The sequence below is a fragment of the Daldinia childiae genome (assembly GCF_008694065.1).
Source record: "Daldinia childiae strain JS-1345 chromosome Unknown Scaffold5, whole genome shotgun sequence".
Classification (NCBI taxonomy): domain Eukaryota; kingdom Fungi; phylum Ascomycota; class Sordariomycetes; order Xylariales; family Hypoxylaceae; genus Daldinia; species Daldinia childiae.
In genome coordinates this window covers 1,526,982-1,547,172 of record NW_022984646.1, presented here as the reverse complement: position 1 = coordinate 1,547,172, position 20,191 = coordinate 1,526,982, and the positions used below count along the sequence as shown (strand labels likewise).

General features: G+C 45.6%; 4 protein-coding genes across 4 annotated transcripts; 2 read left to right on the top strand and 2 right to left on the bottom strand.

The window, feature by feature from the left end:
* Positions 1 to 5,889: 5,889 nt before the first annotated feature.
* Positions 5,890 to 8,168, top strand: GL218_05547 (uncharacterized protein; the record flags this gene model as incomplete). The annotated part of the gene is made up of 5 exons (XM_033582213.1): positions 5,890 to 5,921; positions 6,007 to 6,287; positions 6,338 to 6,888; positions 6,937 to 7,239; positions 7,290 to 8,168. The coding sequence occupies 5 exons, from the start codon at positions 5,890 to 5,892 to the stop codon at positions 8,166 to 8,168; spliced, it is 2,046 nt and encodes a 681-aa protein (XP_033434951.1).
* Positions 8,169 to 11,499: 3,331 nt separating this feature from the next.
* Positions 11,500 to 12,282, bottom strand: GL218_05546 (putative ring finger-like protein; the record flags this gene model as incomplete). Its single annotated transcript, XM_033582212.1, has 1 exon — positions 11,500 to 12,282. One exon carries the CDS (start codon positions 12,280 to 12,282, stop codon positions 11,500 to 11,502), a length of 783 nt encoding a protein of 260 aa, XP_033434950.1.
* Positions 12,283 to 14,177: 1,895 nt separating this feature from the next.
* GL218_05545 (Proteasome subunit alpha type-6) lies at positions 14,178 to 18,009 on the bottom strand (the record flags this gene model as incomplete). The annotated part of the gene is made up of 8 exons (XM_033582211.1): positions 14,178 to 14,315; positions 14,431 to 14,596; positions 14,679 to 14,916; positions 16,945 to 17,263; positions 17,324 to 17,536; positions 17,612 to 17,706; positions 17,857 to 17,919; positions 18,000 to 18,009. 8 exons carry the CDS (start codon positions 18,007 to 18,009, stop codon positions 14,178 to 14,180), a joined length of 1,242 nt encoding a protein of 413 aa, XP_033434374.1.
* An 850-nt stretch (positions 18,010 to 18,859) lies between these two features.
* GL218_05544 (putative proteasome subunit alpha type 6 protein) lies at positions 18,860 to 20,125 on the top strand (the record flags this gene model as incomplete). Its single annotated transcript, XM_033582210.1, has 1 exon — positions 18,860 to 20,125. One exon carries the CDS (start codon positions 18,860 to 18,862, stop codon positions 20,123 to 20,125), a length of 1,266 nt encoding a protein of 421 aa, XP_033434373.1.
* Positions 20,126 to 20,191: the final 66 nt, after the last annotated feature.

Here is a 20,191-nt window from a genome sequence, read left to right as displayed (position 1 = left end):
TGTGACGGTTGGTTCAAACTTGCAGTATCAGGACTCTCTATGTAGGAAAAAGGGGGGGAGTAACAGAGCCAAGATGTTTTTGCTACTTAATCTGTCAGCTCAGGGGTAACATTCAAGTGTTTCTCACCGGCCGCTCTATTGAAGGATGACGGACAGCAAGGTTGGTGAGAATGACTACATACGGCCCTGCTTCGGCGATTGTGACTGCTTATCACTATGTAGTCGGCTGGCACTGTGACATGAGTGCTCCCATCCCGTTGGGTAAAGACTTGGTTATCCTAACGTCTTCGCGGTGCCCGTGCTCAAATCTTGGCATGCAGCTCGACTACTTAAGCACTTCTCTTCGCGATAGCTTCTTGGCAGAAGAAAACGCTGCACAGCACTGACCGTAAACAGAAAAGCGCTCCCGGACCTCATGGTGATATTTCTGCATGTCTGTAAGCTATGCCCTTTACATTTCCATATGTACATAGTTGCCGTCACTCGAAGCACGGAGATATCCAGGAAATTCGCTGTGATTATTTGAATGATAAGTATGATTTCACGCTTAATGTTGCATTAGTCTTGAGTAACTCTCCTTCCTACATTGGCAAGTTATCACTTGTAACTCGCAACTCTTCGATCACTGGGGTTCGAGAAACAGGATTCTCGAACCTGCATAATGCGAGGTTAAAAGCCTTTCCAGCATCTCAAGTGTATTATGCATTATGCATTGGGTCTAAGTACTAGTTATTTACTGCTGGTAAAGGTTGTTTCTTCCCCCAACCCAGCATGAATCCATACCGAATATTTCATTATGTACAAAATCATGTAAATACCTCTAAGGATAGGTATTTAGAATAAAAGGGGTTTGCAAACCCTTCAGATCATGGGTACGCGGGGAAGTCTAGGATCTACCCGGCACAGAGTACCAACTACGACTTAACTTAAACTTATCGTATCATTTATTATCGTCTCTGCTACTGTGACCTGTCAAAGCGAATACTTTCTCCATCGATATTTTAGTTTTCATGTGGAACTGCTAGGCTTAGCAATTGTCTTCTAGCTTCAGAAAACCTAACAAACCCGTTCTAGCCTCATTTTTGACGGCGCGGGAGCCTGGCCGTGAAGGCCAGGCACTGCTAAGTTTGGTACTGAAGTCGGAAATGAGGTCTGACTAGCAGCCCTGCCAAATTGCCATGTGCTGGGCTAGGCCGTGCAGTGGATTCATGCGTGGGGAATAAGACCACCTAAAAATTACTCTTCCTGTCTACGCGAAATTTATGAGAACCTTGTTGCTTAAAACTACTTTGATACGGATTAAGTCCTCGATTCGGCTAAGGCCGTTCTTTAATAAGCTAGTAAACTGGAAAGTTCCGTTAAACAGGTCTAGTATATGTTCAAGTAAACTGATATCGTGATATTGCGTTGGAGTTCGAAATTTGAAATGGTTTTTTGTACCGATAGAACCTGTTGGAGATGTGTTAGTGTCTAGTATTCTAGTATTATCTGAGTTAACTACCTAAGGTAGTCCAGAAGCTACATCTTCAGTATCCTTTAGAAGCCAATAAAATCCGGATTAGCATAATACTCCAACTGATTTGATATGGCTGGCGACGAAGTTCGTAATAATCCACGAGCGTCGGGTCCCATTTTTCAATAAGTGTCTACATAGCGCTCGGGCGCGTTAGATGAACCAAAGATCAGTTTTCATGCCAGTTTGGTTTCCACTATTTGACTTCACCCTTCCTACATATCTAGGTACATATGCGCTACTACCTCTGTTAAAATTAGCATTGGTTACCTATTTATGATCGTCTCAAGGGATCAAGTCACGTATTTATGTTGAGGCTTAAGCAACACGGCGCGCCAAAAGAAGAGCGTTGTCTGCGGGTGACATAATTGAGGCTGGCTAGAACTAGTTAACGGTAGTAGTTCAAGTTTTTCCCACTGTAAATCTAATATTAAATTGACTTGTAAATATTACAGTGGTCGCGGCGGATATGGAAGGCCTCCTAGAATTCCCTCGCGTTCCACAGCAGTGTGTGGACTTATGCCGATAGGTTCTGTACCTGAAAACCCCGCAGGACCCTGTCTCGTTGCCAGGAACAGGTAAGAGACTAATTCTGGGGGGCCTTGTCGATATCGTAATATTTTATCGGTTAGATTCCTTGGGGTGCTGATCTTTCTGATCCCTGACTAGGTATGTTACTCCCAGTTCCATGGCAGACGGGAAGGGTGATCATAAATTCTACGTTAAGTTCATAGAAACAAATTTGACAGTCTAACTATTGTTAAACTTCATAACCCAGACGTATCGATTGCTTACTTAAAACTGGGTAATACGAAAGATCCAATATTGGCCTTGTAATTTTATAATCAGTTGTAATAAGAATAGGTATTGTGCAATGCATTCGCGTTTCTTCATTAGTTGTATTTTGTGTTTGTGAGATTATAAGGATATGGAGGTTGTCAGGTTGTGAGGCCGTAAGATAGTGTTATTAGTTACATAACTATATCTTCCTTCTCGCGCTGTATGCTGCTTTAGGGTTGTCTACCTCATAGTAGTCCTACCATGCTTCTCTATTGCGTAAAAGCCAAGTCTTGGGGTCCTAGAGCTTCTGGTCGTTCATTGCGTTTTGTTATTCGGCAGTTGATTGTTTCGGGTTTGCCCATGACATGAGACTCCTGGTTTGAAACACCAGTAATAAATGATCATCCCGATCTTTAAACGTTCGGATGACGTTATGAATTGGTTTGAGCTGGAGCACGGGTTGTCTCAGCCTTGTCCATTCCGTAGGCGCCGACGGTCTGGTCGAAATCTACAGCATCTACGGCGTAAATCAAAAGTACAGATATCAATTTTTTTTTTTGTTTCCTTATACTAATGTCGAGCTATGCACTCTCTTAAGTTCTATCACAGATAACACTAAAAGATAATTTTCCGACCATGCAGTTGTCACCTACATGCCCAGCTCTGCCCCACGTCATTGGTGACAGCGGTATTATGTCTGAAAAGGGGGTGAAACGCAAGAGATGTACATATTATACCTGCATCCATACCTGTCTTAGTCCCACTAGCTACGATATCAGAATCTGTAAATAAGCATTAGAATTCTCACCAAGAGCAAGTCTTCTAACTTTAAGTTGACTCTACATAGATGGCTCTACCGTAGCCGCATAGGAATTAGTAGAGGCACTTCCTTAGAAAGATTGGGAATGATCAACCCTTTCAAATACCTGCTATGCAAGACAGAATACGAAAAATTTAGTCATAACCAGTTACGCCGCCACTACGCCACCGCTATGCACTAACATCTCGAGCACAGACAGTCCCGATTAGAACCTTGATATGTAAACTTACCGATCGAACATCCCGGAAGTTGAATTATTCGTATTTCGGGGGATTCTCATTTATCCAACTTTGAAGTAAAGGCATAGTTGCCCCCCTAAGATACCTGGAAACGAAGAACACAAATATTGATATCAAGAACTTTTCAATTGCTCTTTAAAAATTGACCACTATGTTAGTGATATGTAAATGCACTTCTATATTTCATAATATCTTAGGTACCTTTTAATAATCAATACATACTAGAGCATCGTTTCAACCGGACCACAAGTTGATACCAAGATTTTCATACCTCAGTTAACCTCTTGATCCGAAATGGATTTCCAACTCTATCGCTTACCCCATGAGCGAATAAGTGGAAAACTAGATATCTTGAAGGCTCATCTCCTAAAGAAAGTCACGCCATACCTTCCAAGGTTTTGGGTTCAAAGACTAACTAGCGGTTAATGAGGCAGCTTTTGTGGTCACGCATACCTCATCGGCAAAGGCGCGCGGTAACCCAGCACTTCCATCATATACAACTTCAAGATCGTGACCACCCACCTCTTCAACGACGGTGGGGCTAGCATGCACGTAGGGCGCTATAATTCCACAATTTCTGCCAGTAAAAGAGTCAAAAGATAGTAGCCCAAGATAATGTCATTACTACCTGATCCAGGTACTCGCTATGGGGTAGATAGTTTTAAATCCCGCATGGCCATCGTGATCAAATATGATTTAGGTATCTATGTTCGTCTAGATGAGGCATCCCGATGATGATCAGGGTCTGAGGGTAAGTTGGATTTTATCATGATTGGGAAGGGTATGTTGGCTAGATGAAGATCTAGTCAAGCAGGTTCATCCCATGGCGTAGTTATTTCCCGTGTTTAGATCTTTCAGTTGACGCCCGGTCCTAAGGCTTGCATCCCACTAACATTGTATTAGTATAAGATACTCGCCGAGAACTGTCATAGCGATAATAAAAGCTGCATAGGCGCCTGCACATATACCCCAGATACCCAGGTAACAGTTAAGCTAGCTAGAAAATATCAGAGCATTTCCTCCGGCTTTTGCGTTGCGATGTCACCATCTCCGCAGATCAATATCCAGACATATGCACGTACTGCCTCCGCGCGCTCGGGTATGTGATGAGAATCACGCCGGGTAACCTAAAATCAAACACTAAGGACTTAAAGTATACTAGCTGGTTATTAAAGGTAGTTATGTACTTAATGGTGTTTCTTAATGTTTTTTCTAAGCTTGTTTTGTTGCTCTTAACGTTATCCCCCTTCGGAAGTTTTTAAGAGATTAAGTTGCATGTATTTACTACCACCTATAGTATTACAACTCTTACTTATATGTATGTACGACCTAGATAAGGAGAATAGTTACAGCGATTTGAGGCTTTTTTAAGCGAATATACTTATCCTCGGTTAGTGGCTACCTGACTTATCCTTATGTAGGTATGTATGTATTCCCAGGGTCCAACCAGTCGGATCTATGTACACATCTATGTATACCAAGCGAATATGACGTCCTCTATTTCTCTCCATGATGTGGTGTATCGGTATGTAATCGGTATGTATACGCATAAACTTAGTACCCAATCCGGCAGGCAATTCAGTAATATGGTAGAAGTCGAGAACTGTTCGACGTATTCTGTAGTTCTGTAGCTCTGCAGCATGCGTCACAGAACAGTTCCCTCTGTTTCAATTAAGCAATATTGAAAAGCTTCACCTAACTTATTACAAGCATATCTATATTATAACAACCATATCCATGTTCCCGGCCCTGGGCTACCCCTGTATGTCCAGGGTCAAAGCTCTACCAACCTAGCTCTATTCAGTAACCCTGTCCAGGGCTTAAGCGGTTTCAGTACCCTGTCAAAAGGTAACATTTTTGGACCTCGACCAAACTGTTTCCCGATGTATCTAAACCCTTTTTCGTATCTTGCCCCGATCCTGAGTTCAACCAGCGTTGAAACGCAGCCTGGCCATCTTTGTTGAGGGGTGTAATCTACACTACATACAGCTACCTACATACTATGTACAGCTGCGAGTACAGTCTCATCGAAGCCGGGTCGTACATGTACCTATTATCCAACATCGGAATGCATTCGGTACGGTATCATGTCTCGCTCCTAAGTGGAGGTTGCATCCCAAGTTCCCTGATGCATTTGGCCTTACAATCCCCTTATCCGCTTCGCTATAGGATACAAATTCAGAGAGCATGGTACCAACTATAATTTGTGTATTAAGGACATGCATATCCTGTTTCCCTTGCCTCTCCGTTTTCTCCATACGCCTATTACACAACGTCTATCACCATGAAAGCTGGAGCTTGAGTGTGTGCATATTTTTGGTAATTTCATTGCTCGTTTGTCGCGCACATAATGACTTCAATCCGCCACCTTTTCCGCTTGCCGTCCGCATGAGAAAACCTTAATTCATTTCCTTGCTTATAATAATTCCTTAGTGTAATCTTCTAGGGACCCTGGTCATAGGTTCTAATGGCTCATATAGCTGCCTGTATGTTTGATAGTGATGGAGAGTTTAGTAGCCTCAGAAGTTATATAGCGAATGCTTTCTCAGCTCAAGCTTCTACTGAATCGGTATGATCCTTATCCTTATCCTTTTTTTAATTCTCGATGGCCGGTTCCAACTAATTGTCATTACCCTATAGCTATCATCTACAAGCTCGTGCGAGGAGAAGAAGCCATTTGTCTGGAGAATGCAGAACCCGGAGACTCGGAAATATCAGCTGTTCCCAAGAGAAAAACAGCTTCCATCAGCTACTAGTGGAAAGCAATTGGATCCGGAGCAGGCCTTCGCGATGGCTATGGGACAGACGGACAAGGCCTCCGTGGGCAACGGCCTCCGGATGCGTATCAAGGAACACAACTTAAATCGGAGGAGAAAGATCAGCGTACCCGAGTTAGGCCCTATGACGACGGTACAGGAGGTTGCGATGGATTCACGTAAGTAAAATAACTCTCAGGATGTACATCTAATATTAACTGGCTGGTAGCAACGATTCCGGGCCGGCCTGCGTTACATGAACGATCCATCAGTACTCCTGTCAACACTTGGCGCCAGCGTCATTTCTTTGAATTTACCACAACCTCCGTTAAAGAGTGTCCGGAGGAGAACCTAGAGGGTTTTACAGTCAGAGATGCACAGACGTCTACTTCAGTTCCAAAGCAACCGCTTTCTCCAAAGGACCTGGCGCCCTTAACGATACCAACGCAGAGCGGTCCGATTCCAAGGCTAGCCCGGCAGCTTTCGTTAAGCCGACTTAGATCTAGGGATTCACAACGGGATACGCAACAGGAGCCGACAATCCGATTAACACGGACTGAAGAATCACCCAAGATACGAACTCCATTCACACCTGCTTCGAGTTCGGTCTCAGCTACGACCCCTATGTCGGCGACTACTGCTACGACCAACTCGACGCTCCCGACACCTTTATCGGCACCTGCAGAATACCGGGGTTCTCCAAAGCCATGGGACAGGCTAGGTTCAACCACACCTGTAGCCACTATGCAGCAAACCATTGATACCATGGCGACACCAAAGGTAGAGCCCTGAAATACAATCACGAGCAAACCCAAGTCCGTCTCATAGACGTGGTCGATCCGACTCTGGGGTATTATGGATCGCGGACGTCCACGGAAGCGAAGTGATGGCACACCAATTGGTAGTATTGGTAATATTAATGGCAATGGTGGTGGTTTAAAGCGAAGCAACTCTAAGAGGAGCGTCAGCGCTGAACGCCGTGCTTTCGAGAACCTACCTCAGGGATGGAAACCCAGCGAAGCAGTCAAGAACATCGACTCATCTGAAATTGCTTATTTGCAAAAGCAAGCCCTAGGTCAAACTCTGAGGTTTGAAGTACTCAAGAAGGATGATGTCGAAAACCTCTCCAAGGTAGGCCCCAAATCTCTTAACATTACTGTCCATAATCTAATCATTCATAGGAACTACGCCACCTCGATGAGCGAACAGAGTATCTTCGTCGCACGTATACATCTCTTCGTGCCGGGCGCCGAAACCTTCACAGCCGCATTTGCCAGTACTTGAGGTCACCTCGCGTTGCTAAATTTAGCTACGAGTCCATGTTAAAGCAAGAGGAAACTCTTGCCGAGCTTGACGCTTCAATTGATGATTGGGTTACGAAACTTGAACAGGCTGAAAACAGACGAACTCGTGTTAGACAAAAACTCCTTGAGCATGTTGCCGCCGCCTCCACGCTTTCGGTAATTAAAGATATCGGCATCACAAGCGACGTTCTTCAACAGGTCATGGGTGTTCGGCTACCCAATGGCACTTCGGATATCTCAACGCCACCTCGGAGCCCAACCAAGAATAATGCTCCTATTCAGTCTCAGTCCCCGTCGCCATCTCCATCGTCATCGCCACAGCGTGTCGTCGCTCGAGTACCTTCAATGATCCCCGAGCTACCATCTGAAGAGGCTGAGGATGATGTAGCCAATGGTAACCGAAAGAGTTCGATGGAATCTACTCTACAGCGAATGGAAAGCATTCGCATTTATGCCGACAGCGATGTCTACGCTCTCCTAGCTGATGTCGAGAATGAATTCACTAAATTGAACGTCGGTATTGCAGACTCTGAACTTACTGGATCGCCGCGATCAGAAGAGCACCGTAGAATTTTACATCGCGCCCACAGCCATGATATTATCAGCAACCAGCATTCGAAATGTCTCAACAAGACGCCGCCTACTTCGCCCCCTGCACCTGCGCCACCGATGAAGAACTCCCCCACCAGGGAGCGAGCTGATGTTTTCTTATCCTCCGCCGTTTTCCAACCGGGTCGGACCCCTTCGCCCAATTAAACTATACTACTTTCTTCGATGCTTAGGCACACTTATTATTCGTATTACTTAGACTTACGAAGTTCATTCCTTGCTTTGCCTAACGACTTATTACGTTCATTTTTTTTTACATCATGACGATCGACGATTTACGGCCGGCCACAGCGCATTTGCATTCTTATATTACACTTCTAGTCATTCCTTTAGACATTAGCATTTACGACCCTAGACAACCAGGCGTTATCGCATTTTTACACACTTATTTCCTTTATTACTTATCAGGAACTTGTTCCTTCACATTCTCTCTACTATACTTTCCTTAATACTCATCTCAAGGCGTCAGGGTCATCCCCGGATTTGTTGTTACATGCCTCTGATATCGACGGACACCTCTATACCCAGTGCGTTAGGTACCGTTCAGTGCGTCATCGAGGCTGAAAAGGATTACTATTCAAGAGTCTGTATTTTACCCGTCTTATTTTGGCATAAAAGGGGTCGTTGGTTTGAGGTTGCATGGGCTAGTGTGTAGGATTCGTATGGGAAAGGAAGGGGGGAGGTATTATGGTGCTAAAAGAGTGTAACATAGTCCCAGAGACTGAAATACCAACACGATCTAGGCCGCTTAGGAGCTCGAGAGCCCAACGAGATAGATCCTCCGCCTGTAGGCGGCTCAACTTTTTAGCATAGATTTACACTATCGCTATAAGACTATTGTTAATCGAGAAGACTTCTGCCACAACCCTCATCTGCTCCATCAAGATGCATATGTCGTAACCGTCAGTGATACCTCAGTAGACTCGTCTAAGGTCGTCTCGTTTCATTTTTGCGATCTACATACTGAAGATCATCACTTATCGAACCGAGCAGCTGTCGAGATATCGTGCTAATATTCAACATCTCGTCGAGCTGAAGAAATATCGAATCCTTTCCGCCTACCGATCAAACAAAACTCCGCCGAGAACCAAGATCCTTCGAGACGACGTTAGTTAGAGTCCCATGATGCAGTGTTCCTAGGATTCGTTTCTGCTGCGCCGCCACGAGTTGCAAGCCCACTTATTACGCTTTATTACCTGCAGACGCCCCTCGGTACATCGCAGATCCTCCAGGCGTGGTATTCGTCCCATCTCAACCTATCCCCACATCGCTCGCCTGCCGTAACACGGACGCCCTCTTATGCCCCTCTGAGGGATCCTTTCGGCGATATGGGTACGCTGTGCTTAGATAGGTAGGTAGGTAGGTACTTAGACCTGAGAGCTATCGGCAATGCCATATACAGCAAGAGTCACAGGAAAGAGGAATATACAAGGTATGTAGTAAGCTACTGTTCTGGGAGATCTTTTCTATAATGACTATTCTGATGCTATCCCGCCGACGAACTGTAAGTCCGATGGCTATTTTCATACGGTATATGTAAGGGCGGCCGTGTCAGAAGTCGTCGGGCTAGACTAGCCTATTACACCTGTTCGATTTAGTAGGCTAGACGAACTCAGCTCGCACAAGAAACGCAACTTCTTTCAACGGAGCAGAGTTTGTTTGTTTGGGATGTCAGCTTGATGTGGTGCCCTGCGGAAGAGCGTAAGTTAGGCCGGATAGGTTGAAGGACGAAGAGTCCAACACCCATTTCCTAAGTAGGCAATCTATAGGAGACACGCCTCTAGTCCATCACGAGGTCTATCATTACTTCTACTAGAGCCAGAATAACTGCAAGCAATATTGTCTTCGCTAATATCATCCCCGTTGAGTGTGGGGGCTCCTACATGGGTTACACGTGCATCTATACACTACCAACACTCATATACAATGAATTACCTAGATAGTCACGCCGTAGGATATACTCAGAGCAAAGTGAACACGACATGCTAGAGACCACCCAAGATAAATAATACAGTAACTCAAATATAATCAAATCCCACCACCACCACTACATCCTCTCCCACCTCAACCCCACGCCGCCACCAATCACCGAGCCTCAACAGCTATAAGCTAACTGCGTCATTCCCCTCGAAAGGATTACTTACGGCCGCATACACCGGCCATCAGGAAGAGGCCATACCCAGATCGAGGCCGAGGTATCTTTTTTTTTTTTTTTTTCGTTTCGGCTGTGTGGCGTCATCAACGAAGAGATGCGGTCGGTTCCAACTGCGGTGCAACGTACAAAAGACCCGACATGCCTGCGGGAGGGTGCGGTGTGCCCTACATACCTACCTACCTACATAATGTCAAGCTTGGCTTGGCTCGATGTAGATGGGGATGCAGAGTTAATTTTAGCTGCTTGTGGTTACGAGATAGGCTTTCAAGTAGGGCAGGTAAAGCAAGATGCAAACTTGTGTAGGGTAGTATCATGTATGTAGGTAGGTGGGTATTGAAGATACATCTACATTTACATCTACATCTACATCTATATCTATATCTACCTATATCTTAGGTACATTCATGTGCGTAATGTAAAAGTCCCGACAGGCGTAAGGCGGTCTAAAAAGACCCCTGATGCAGGAGAGCGGCAAAGGGGGGGGAGAGGGGGGCAAACCCAACTGCAACTACTACTGGGCGCCAACGTTTTATAGTATGCATCTCGTACTTGGTGAAATATTCGTTTCGTTTCGTGTGGTGGGCCATTTCTTTCAAGGGGGGAGAATATTCATATACCCACAGATCGTTGATTTACATATCGATGTAACTTAAATATGTACCTAACCTACCCTTATCTAAGGTACATGTATCTATGCCATTTAATGTTGGTCCGGCACGTGTCGTGCACCCCCGGTCTTGGTGTTTGAATTTTGGGTTGCAGCTTTAACTTACATTGCAGAAATGCAGGCATAAAAGCAAGATATGCCGAATATCATGATCTGATTATCGTCATTGATGCATATAATATGAGGGGTTAGAATAAGAATATCTAGGTTGATATAATTGTCTATTAATTTATTATACGTAAAGAATATGTGGATATTCGCCTTAGGTATTCACGGATGGTAGCATCATAGGATTTGTTGGTCTTATTTGTTGGTCTTACAGCAGCTGGCGTAGAAACCGGCCTCGAGATACTTACTGTAACAATATTACACTGTTCTTGATACCAAACTGCGCAAGATCACGAGCCTGCAGCGTGACTAGTCACTTGACGATCACTGCAGATTTCTTTAATAAACCTGTTGGCGTTTTATCATGTACATCTGTACATCGCATGTAGGTTGGTGGAATTATACGTATGCATATGCAGATGACCGTTACCCCTAGTTCGTCTAAGACATCTGGTAATTCAGGATACTTCAGGATATATGGCGCAGGGCTTAATAGCTATGCAACAACCGAGGTCAGTTTGTATTCAGCAGAACTATCCTCAACATAATCAAGATGAGGTCTCAGCGTGTAAAGTACCAGAGTCTACTAGACTTGCCCAGTAACCACTCATCTCCTCTGCGAGCGTCTCAGCCGTTCGGCCTTGATTATCTGCAAGCGCTCGGATATCTTCCGAGGCCAACGTGCTCGGTCGCTGGATCCCCATTACTTGCGCTATTTGTACGGCCTCCCCGGGGAATGATCCTGTTGGAAGAGTTGATGCTATCCACAAAAGCAACCAGACAACTTCCTCTTGCCCCTTTTCCACCGCGATATGCAGGCCAGTCTGTGAGTCTGCTAACGGGTCTTGATAGCGAATAATGCTTGCAGCATTCATTGTAGGCTCGTCTCCTTGCGCTTGTTCCGCATCGCGGAGGAGCTCTACTATTCCGCCTACATCGCCCTCGCCGCACATGATGTGAAAGGCACGGGCAGGACGAGCCTCGGGGTTTGCCTCTAGATAAGCTTCCTCGGTGACTGCAGGGAGGATATCGTAATTCTCCTGAATGCCACCTTCGTTGGTATATCTTGTCAGGATAGCCGCGCCGGGCGCGGATTGCACTAACGAGCTACCAGAGGAAGGCCCTGCTGTGTTCGCGGCGAGCTCTGTATCACATGAAGGACACTTAAGCGATGCAGCCAACTCTGCAGCTTGGTCGAGAAGGCATTGCCAATGGTAGTGGCACCCGCAAATGAGTTCTAGATCGTCAGGCACCAACTGCGGCTCATCAGTGCCATCATCACCATCCAGTTCCAGCGTCAGGTCCTGCTCGCAAACCTTACAAGCAGCCATATTTGCAATGCGTGGTTTGATATCAATATGAATGTGGTCCAAACCCAGGTGTCTGTATCCATCACACGTGAGAGATGGTCCAGAAAAATGATTGGGTCGGAAGACATGATCCATCCATCTCTGCCATCCGAGTGAATCCACGCACTATGTTGGAAAAAGTTGCAGGATGCAAAGAAGATGGCAGCGTTGAAAAGCTGAAGACATCGCAAAAGACTTACCGTGATATTGTGTTATGTGTTATGTGTTATATGGCACAATTTACTTGCACTCTTGGTTGAAATGTGATAATGTTATTATAGAATGTAACATGTCAAAAATTGAAGATTTTCTTGCATCATTTCGAATATCAACAATGGCAAAAAAAAAAAAAGTAAATAAGGTGGGTCGCATATTTGATGGATTTATATGATCCCGGACCGAATATTAGGTGAGCTTAGAAATACATACCTAGGTAGGTACCTAACATAAGTGAATACATTTATCATTTATTTTTTTTATTTATTAATGGATCCCCCCCGTAACAAAAAAATCGGGGGCCTCGATCACATCTACGAAAACTCCGGAGCCAAGGGACTAACATCATTGGTAACTGTTATCCAATAGTTCCAAGTCAGTTCAGCTGCGCAAGGGGGTAAGAATCCATTACAAAGCAAAGCAATTGCGATCTGTGGTTTATAGGTACGATATCATGGAGCACAATAATTGCCTATTCTTCTTCAATAAGATAGATGTCCGTTCTGCCCCCCTTTAGTTACTAGGATGTTGTGTAAAAGTTTGGTTCTCCTTCGAACCGAGGATTCGGTCCAAGAACTAAACTTAGTCATGAGGGAGTACGATGTTATACCCATAGCTAGCTGAAATCTACGCTTGGATTTTTCATCTACCACGTAATAATTTGTGACTATTCTAGCTCCGAAGATAAGAAGAACCGTCGTTTAGTTTCGTGCGGGAACTTGTCGTTAAGCGGACCCCCTCTAGGAGAAATACTCCCGGGCAGTGTTAGATTTCTTCGGGTTTGTCCTCCATACGCTACATAACTAATTGCCATTGCTAATCCTTGAAGTGCCATGTGGCGGCGGATGAATCCGGTAGGTAGTAGAGTTGGCTTAAGCGCCTTTGTGGATAGTGGCTATCATCACCTTATTGATGGCGTTCAAGGCTAAAAACCCCCGACTACTAGTTAGAAGTTTTCTATTTAGACGTCTAGATTCACGATTAACACGTGTGTGCGTATGTAATCTAAGCTATTAAAGGTAGCTCGTCCGATATTTAGTATACTCGAGTCAGTCTAAGGATACGAAGCGCCGGTCTATAATGCTCCTATTTAACCCCGGAGTTGTCCTAATTCCTCGCTTAGCCTTCTTGGAACCGTTGCCGGTGTAGCCAAATAATAGTACGCAAGATAGTAAGCAGAATGCTATGGTATAGATGGAATATATTGAAACGATTGCTATTCTTGTGCCTCGGTAGCACTTTTGTTAGTCTAAGTCAACTCTATATACCGTGTCCAGTATCAGACAGTCTATCTATATTTGCCGATGCTGCGCCTGGCAGTCTCCATTCGACCTCGTTGGACCCCCCTTTTCGGAGGGCTCCTATCAACAGTTTTTTTCTTTTTTTAAAAAGTAATCCACAAGTCTATGACCCTGTATGTTTACCGTAACGACTGTGTTCCCCATGATACCCTTGTTAACGCCTTGGATGTCCTGATGTCGCCTGCTTGAGTCCTCCTCTTGGCCTTGATATTCGCAAAAAATTCTTTCATACTCTAAGAAATGATCCCATCGTACACCCTGTATCGTAGTCCCGCGTCGGAGTCGAAGCTAATAATGAGCCGCTAGCCTTCAAGTAGTACGATACGCCGTGTGCTCGTATACTTTACCTCGGTGCGGTGGTTAAGTCGTATGTGGGCGTGCCCGCACCCATCGCCGAACCGCCGATAGGCTTGGGTCTTCGCCCGTCCAATGTCCCATGCTTACGTCGCCACTCTGAAGCTGTTGATAAACGACTTCGTCTGTGACCTGTGAGAGTTCCTGAATTGTGTTGTTAGCTGAAAATATCATAGTAGTTCTCGGGGGTACGTTTATCGTAAGAGGGGGTAAATAAGGGGTTGGTGTCAGCTACTATGGAGGAAAACGCTCGTCTTACTTGTCGTAGTTGTTCGTCACAGGCTCTTAGTTGTTGTCGATTCGCAGAGGACGGCTGCTGACCTTGGAGGACTCCCTCTCTGTAGTCAATCCATCTCTGTGCCGCTGCCTGGCGGAGGTAGATCTTCTGGGCTTCGTGTCTGCGGGAGTAGGCATCTAAGAGGATCCTGTAGATGATTACTTCTGTTAGCGGCATTTCTTGGGTAATGAAATATTGATGTCGATCTCGAGGTAAAGGATTTAACGCACTGCTTCAACTCTGCCTTTCTTTGCTCCAACTCGCCGCCTCTGGCTCGGGGCACTGTTACGTCCGCCGCACAGTTGAGGATGTGTTGTCCGTCTAGAGCGCACTGGCGTAAAGCAGCCCAACCTTCGGTATGATAATCGGTTGCGTAAGGGGGGTCTACCGGAACGTTGGCGATGTAATATTGGAGAGTTCGAAACTCTTCGAGGAGTTCGGCCACCCGTGCCGTTCGGTAGTCGTTGACTAAGTTAATTATTAGGGGATGTCTTTAAGAGGCCGTCTCCTGTAATTTGACCTCGGGAGGCGTAGAATATTTTTTAGCGGCTTTTACTTACGTCCATCCATTATGCCCCTTTTAGTAAGTGTCCTCTGTAAGATGCTGCTCTTGCGATCGGATGCTCGACTTAAATACACAATGATGAATTACAATACGTAGGAGCTTAGATGATATCGTTCCGGAGACTTAATAGAAGCAACGCAATGGAAGGGGAGAATCTTGGCTTTTGGGGAGAAAAGGGAAATAGATAAGGCTGCAGGAGTGTAGAGACTGCTTTAGACTTGGTTGATGAAGAAGAAGCGGCATATTGAACATCTCAAGCAGCGACTTCCACTTGGCTTTTGTAGGATTAATCGACTTATTACGGATCAAGCAGAAAAGCATCTGAAGCGCTCACGATACAGTAGTTCCATAGGAGGAATATTTGCGCTGATACTCCCTCCCCTTTCGAAGTGTAAGTCACAGTACGCATCGTTATCAGCTCTATGTGCTCTGCTCACGTTGCCCGTTACCGAATCGGAGTTTATTATCGACTAACTAAGCGGAACATGACTGGCAGCTCAAACCTATGGCATCCTAACTGAGCTGGATATCGAAATCTCAGATCTTTTCCGTTAATCTGGTAAGAGACCCCTGATGCATCCGGGATGATACCTGCAGCCTCCTGGGCAACCGACGCCACGAACTGCCTTACCAATGCAGTAAATTCAACGCCCATCGTCACGGTAGGGCATAGAATGGATCTATTAGTGGGAAAGCTAGCCGTAAGGACAGGGAAGTTGTCTTTAGGGGAGGGGGGCTAATGCCAGGGGACATGATCGTAGGGTTAGGCGAGTAAGAGGCTCTTCATAGGGCATACGGGTTGGCTAGAGTAGGAAAGCCAGGGCAAGAATTCAGCGGCGCCACATATGACACCAAGATTCAAAAGCAGTATAGACTGTAAAGTTCTCAGGTGGAATAAAAACAAAGTAGTGGAACTATTCAGACTTAGGTGTAAGATATCCAACCAATAGAGAGTCACCGTTGACCCTCAGCCACCTTTTGGGCTGAGCTGAACGAATATTACCTACCTAAGGTAAGTATTTACCCAAAAATTTGTAGCTTAGTATTGCAGAGAGGGTTAGTAGGAAAGAGAAAAAAAAAAGAATAATTCACGACCCAGCTGCAGCGCGATGCCTACGATCTACACAGTACAGCTCCACATGTTCCATATTCTCCTATTAAATACGACAGTTGAAACAGCCAAAAACAGGGTGGAATTTAGAAAAAGAAACGTTCGTGCTCCCGGCTTCTCTACCGGTCATTGTCATCCCACGCTAGGTCATCTTATTTGGCTTCCATCCCTGAACTCCCACGAGGTACCATACCCATGGGTCGGGCATCTTGAGGTCAGTGTCACCCTGGTGGCTTACGTCTGCCACGTTCAAAGTCCCAGCCTTCCGGATGAGATAGATCAATATATGCCCGAGTTACCCGTATGTGGGTAATTGTTGATATGCTTAGTTGAGATGCTTATGGCTACTTACGCGCTGATGCGTCTATGTCGCATCCGCACTTGAAAGATGTGGTTCTTGATGACAATTATTCACCGGTATGGGTTTTATAACCCCCAGATCATCCTTCTCGCCACCACCTGAACATCCGGATCCCAAAACAAAATGCGCATCTTTGATACGCATCTTCAGCTATAACCACCCTAAGCTGGATTAAGATGGGGTTTCTGGATTTCTGGATTTCTGGATTCCCAAGACCGGTCCAGATTAGAATAATGATCAAAGGTCCTGTTGATGCAAGATCTAAACTAGTGACACACGGAGACAAGGATATAATGACGAACCCAGGCCTCCACAACATATTGTTGTAGTCAGCATACACGAATCAGCTGTGCTTAACCGAACCCAGCCTTACGCCACGACCGCCTTACCCGCTAATCTTTCTCGGCAATGGCCTGTAATCGTTCATCAATCTCGTCCTCCGTCAGGGTCCTGAAGAACGGATCTGACCCCTCCTTACCGTCCGCTCGGGGGCCTCCAACGATTCCGATCTCAATCTCACCTTCTTAAAATCCATGCTGAGGACCGTGCTTAACGTAGTAATTGCTAGCTCCACAACATCTTCCCATGTGCCATCTGCGTGATCCTTGTTCTTGAGCTTTTTCTCCAGGTGGTTAAGCGCTTCCTGCTGCTTGGGTCCCGCAGCCGTTCCTTTGTACCCCACGTAGTATCCTGCTGGATCGCACTTGTAGAGCTGCGGTCCGAATTCAGAATCGAGCGATATCAGCGTCGTCGCCACGCCGTAAGGGCGCATATAGGCCTGTCGGAAAGAGTCAGCTTCATAATGTCCCTAGCCTTACTATTGTTGATGGAGCCTTACTCTCTGTGTATACACTTGGCTGATATTGGCAAGCCTCTTGGCCAGGGCATCACATGGCATCTCGTATCCATAGTTGTACCTGAACTCGGCAGCTTCGCCCTGGGCGCGCTGTGCAAACGCCCGGGCATCCGCGATGGATCCGGTCATGACGCAACCAACGGAGGGCGAAATCTGGAAGATATGCGAGACGGAAGAAGGGTCAATTAGCTTGTCCTATTGATTATCATTAGCTTCAGCGCGGAATTCAACTATATTCACCGCAGCAAGGGTAAAGCTGAAAACACATACGGGAACTTTTTTCTGGGAAAGGACTACAGCACAATCCTTGCCTCGGACCCCAATCGACATTATATTTGCAGCGGTGATCGCTTTGAATGCATATTCTGAACGATTTATTGTCAGCTAACTTAAAGACCCCCCACATTGCACTCTCTTTAGTTTCAATATCTTTGGATCCTTTTGATACTCGTGACGGCTGAAGGTGACAAGATAACGACGTTCTTGGGACGCTTAGGACGCTAGAGACAACATACCGACTTGATAGAGTCTTCCTTGCTCAGAGAAGATTGTGATATGTCGGTCGAAACCGGCGCTGCCTATAAAAAGCGCAAATTATTAGCTCAGATAAAGTGGCTAGCTACAGAGGAGGGGAGGAGGGGAGGAGGGACGAACGCACCTCCAGACATGGTGAAGTCTTGTTAGGGATTAGAGCTGATGGTAGTAATTTTCGGTGAGTTTAGACGTAGAGTCGAAAACTGGTACTATTTATTCAAGGAGTAGAATATTGCTTTCTTTTTATTTCTTCCCTATGTGATGAGGGATGGTACGAAGAAGTGAGGTCGAATCGAGTGATGCAGCTCTATTATTAGCCCGAAGCTCTGACGCGCCAGGTTGGAGCCTTGGGATTCAATCAACGAGCTATGACCTTGTGGGAAAGCTCGTTTTAGCAGGCTTACCTAATATAAAGAAATGAAAGCTCGGACCTATTTTTTACGGAATATTATTAAGACCGGTATCCGAAAGATGACTTAAATCCACTTCCAAGGTTATCAACATTCTTATCAGATAGTTACCTCATGATAAGATATCAACCTATCCACTAAAAAGTTCCCAATAGCGATATCCATCCATCAATTCATGTTAATAACTGGATGAGTTCTCCACTGAAAAGATTCAATGTGAAGGCCTCATGAAATTTTTATTTGCAGCAATTCCACCTGTGGAATCTCATCACACATATATTCTTGACTTAGTACACATGTGTTGCTAGTCTCATACTTACGAAGGCAAATTCCTAAGTCCAGCCACACTCCGAGGCAAGACAAAAACAAGTTCAAACCCGAAGAACTGACAACGGCACGTGGATATCATACAGAAGTATATTGATTTACCTACTTCTCTCGTTCTTGCTTGGTTTCTGGTTCTCCTAGTGATAGCCGTCATACACCCGAGCAGCTAGTTACTGTATTGTTATCCCCCCACCCTTGTTGGTTACCTTTATTTATCTTGCCTTTACCTCTTCATTTCATCTCATCAATGTCTTCCGTCCCCCCAACTGGGAACGCGTCAGCCCAACGAGTTCCAGCATGGAAACGATTGGGTCTCAAGCTTAAACCTGCATCTGAAGAGAGCCATAACGCTACCCTAAATACGGATACCGTTGCTCCGCCGGTGCCCAACCATCATCGGGAAAATATTGCCGGCCCTATCAATATCAATGCAAAGAGGAAATCTTCTGGTGTTCCTGCATTAGATCATTCGGCAAAAAAGCCAAAACGAGACGCCTCTCAAAGCCAAATTGCTTCCACCCAGACACCATCAAAAAAGGCCAAATCCGTTTCGTTCGCTGCCGAGTCCACTCAACAAGCCGGGTCTGCAGCAACGGCAAGCAACATACAAATCAGAAACAAGCAAAAACAACCGTCTCCTAGGAAAGCCGTCACAGCTCCAGTCAAGAAGCAAGCTGCTGTTAATTTGGAGCCGGCACTTTCGTATTTACGTCAGTGGCACACATCCAAGGATACTTGGAAGTTTAACAAAAATCATCAGACCAAGCTACTAGAACAGGTCTTTGCTGACGAGACTACTATTCCGGCGGCTGATATTAACGTCTTTTACGAATATATCCAGGGTTTGAAGGGAGCTGTCAGAACGAGGCTCAGGGAACTCGCATCTGGCACCAAAGCACAGGACATGGAACTAGGATCACAAGGTTTCCCCACCTCGAGCAAGGAGGTGACTGAGAGGAGGCAGAGGGAATACGAGGAAGTTATTGCAGCTTTTCTACGTCAGCCAAGGATCACAGGGAAGCGACGTTTCGACGAAATAGACTACGTTCTACGGACTTCAGATATGGAGATGCAACGTCGAGTTGTTAAGCGGATGCGTTGTGAGAACGTATTGGACGAACTGTCAGGCAGCGAGACCGAAACAGTATCAACTACGACCACCGCCGAGGACTCAGAGGGCGCTACGAGCGAAGGGGCTACGGCTGCAGCTGAGGATGTTCAACGCCTAAGACTGAACGATGGCCCTCTACAAAGGGTCAAGCGAAAGAGGAAATCGCGGACTGTAGTCGTCGACGAAGATACGAGCTCAGAATCCGATTCCGGCTCCGATTCTGATTCGGACTCTAGCTCAGGTAGCAGCGACAGCAGCAGTTCTGATGGTGAATCTGATAACGAGGCAGCGCAGCCCCAATTGCGTACAGACGATGCCGATACATCATCCAGCAGCTCTTCCTCGGAGTCTGAATCCGCCTCCGATGATTCGGATGATGACGATTCCGAAAATGACAATTGATCAGTTAAATTTTTTTTACGTGTATTATCACTGATCATAATAATATATAGACCGCGCACGTTCTAC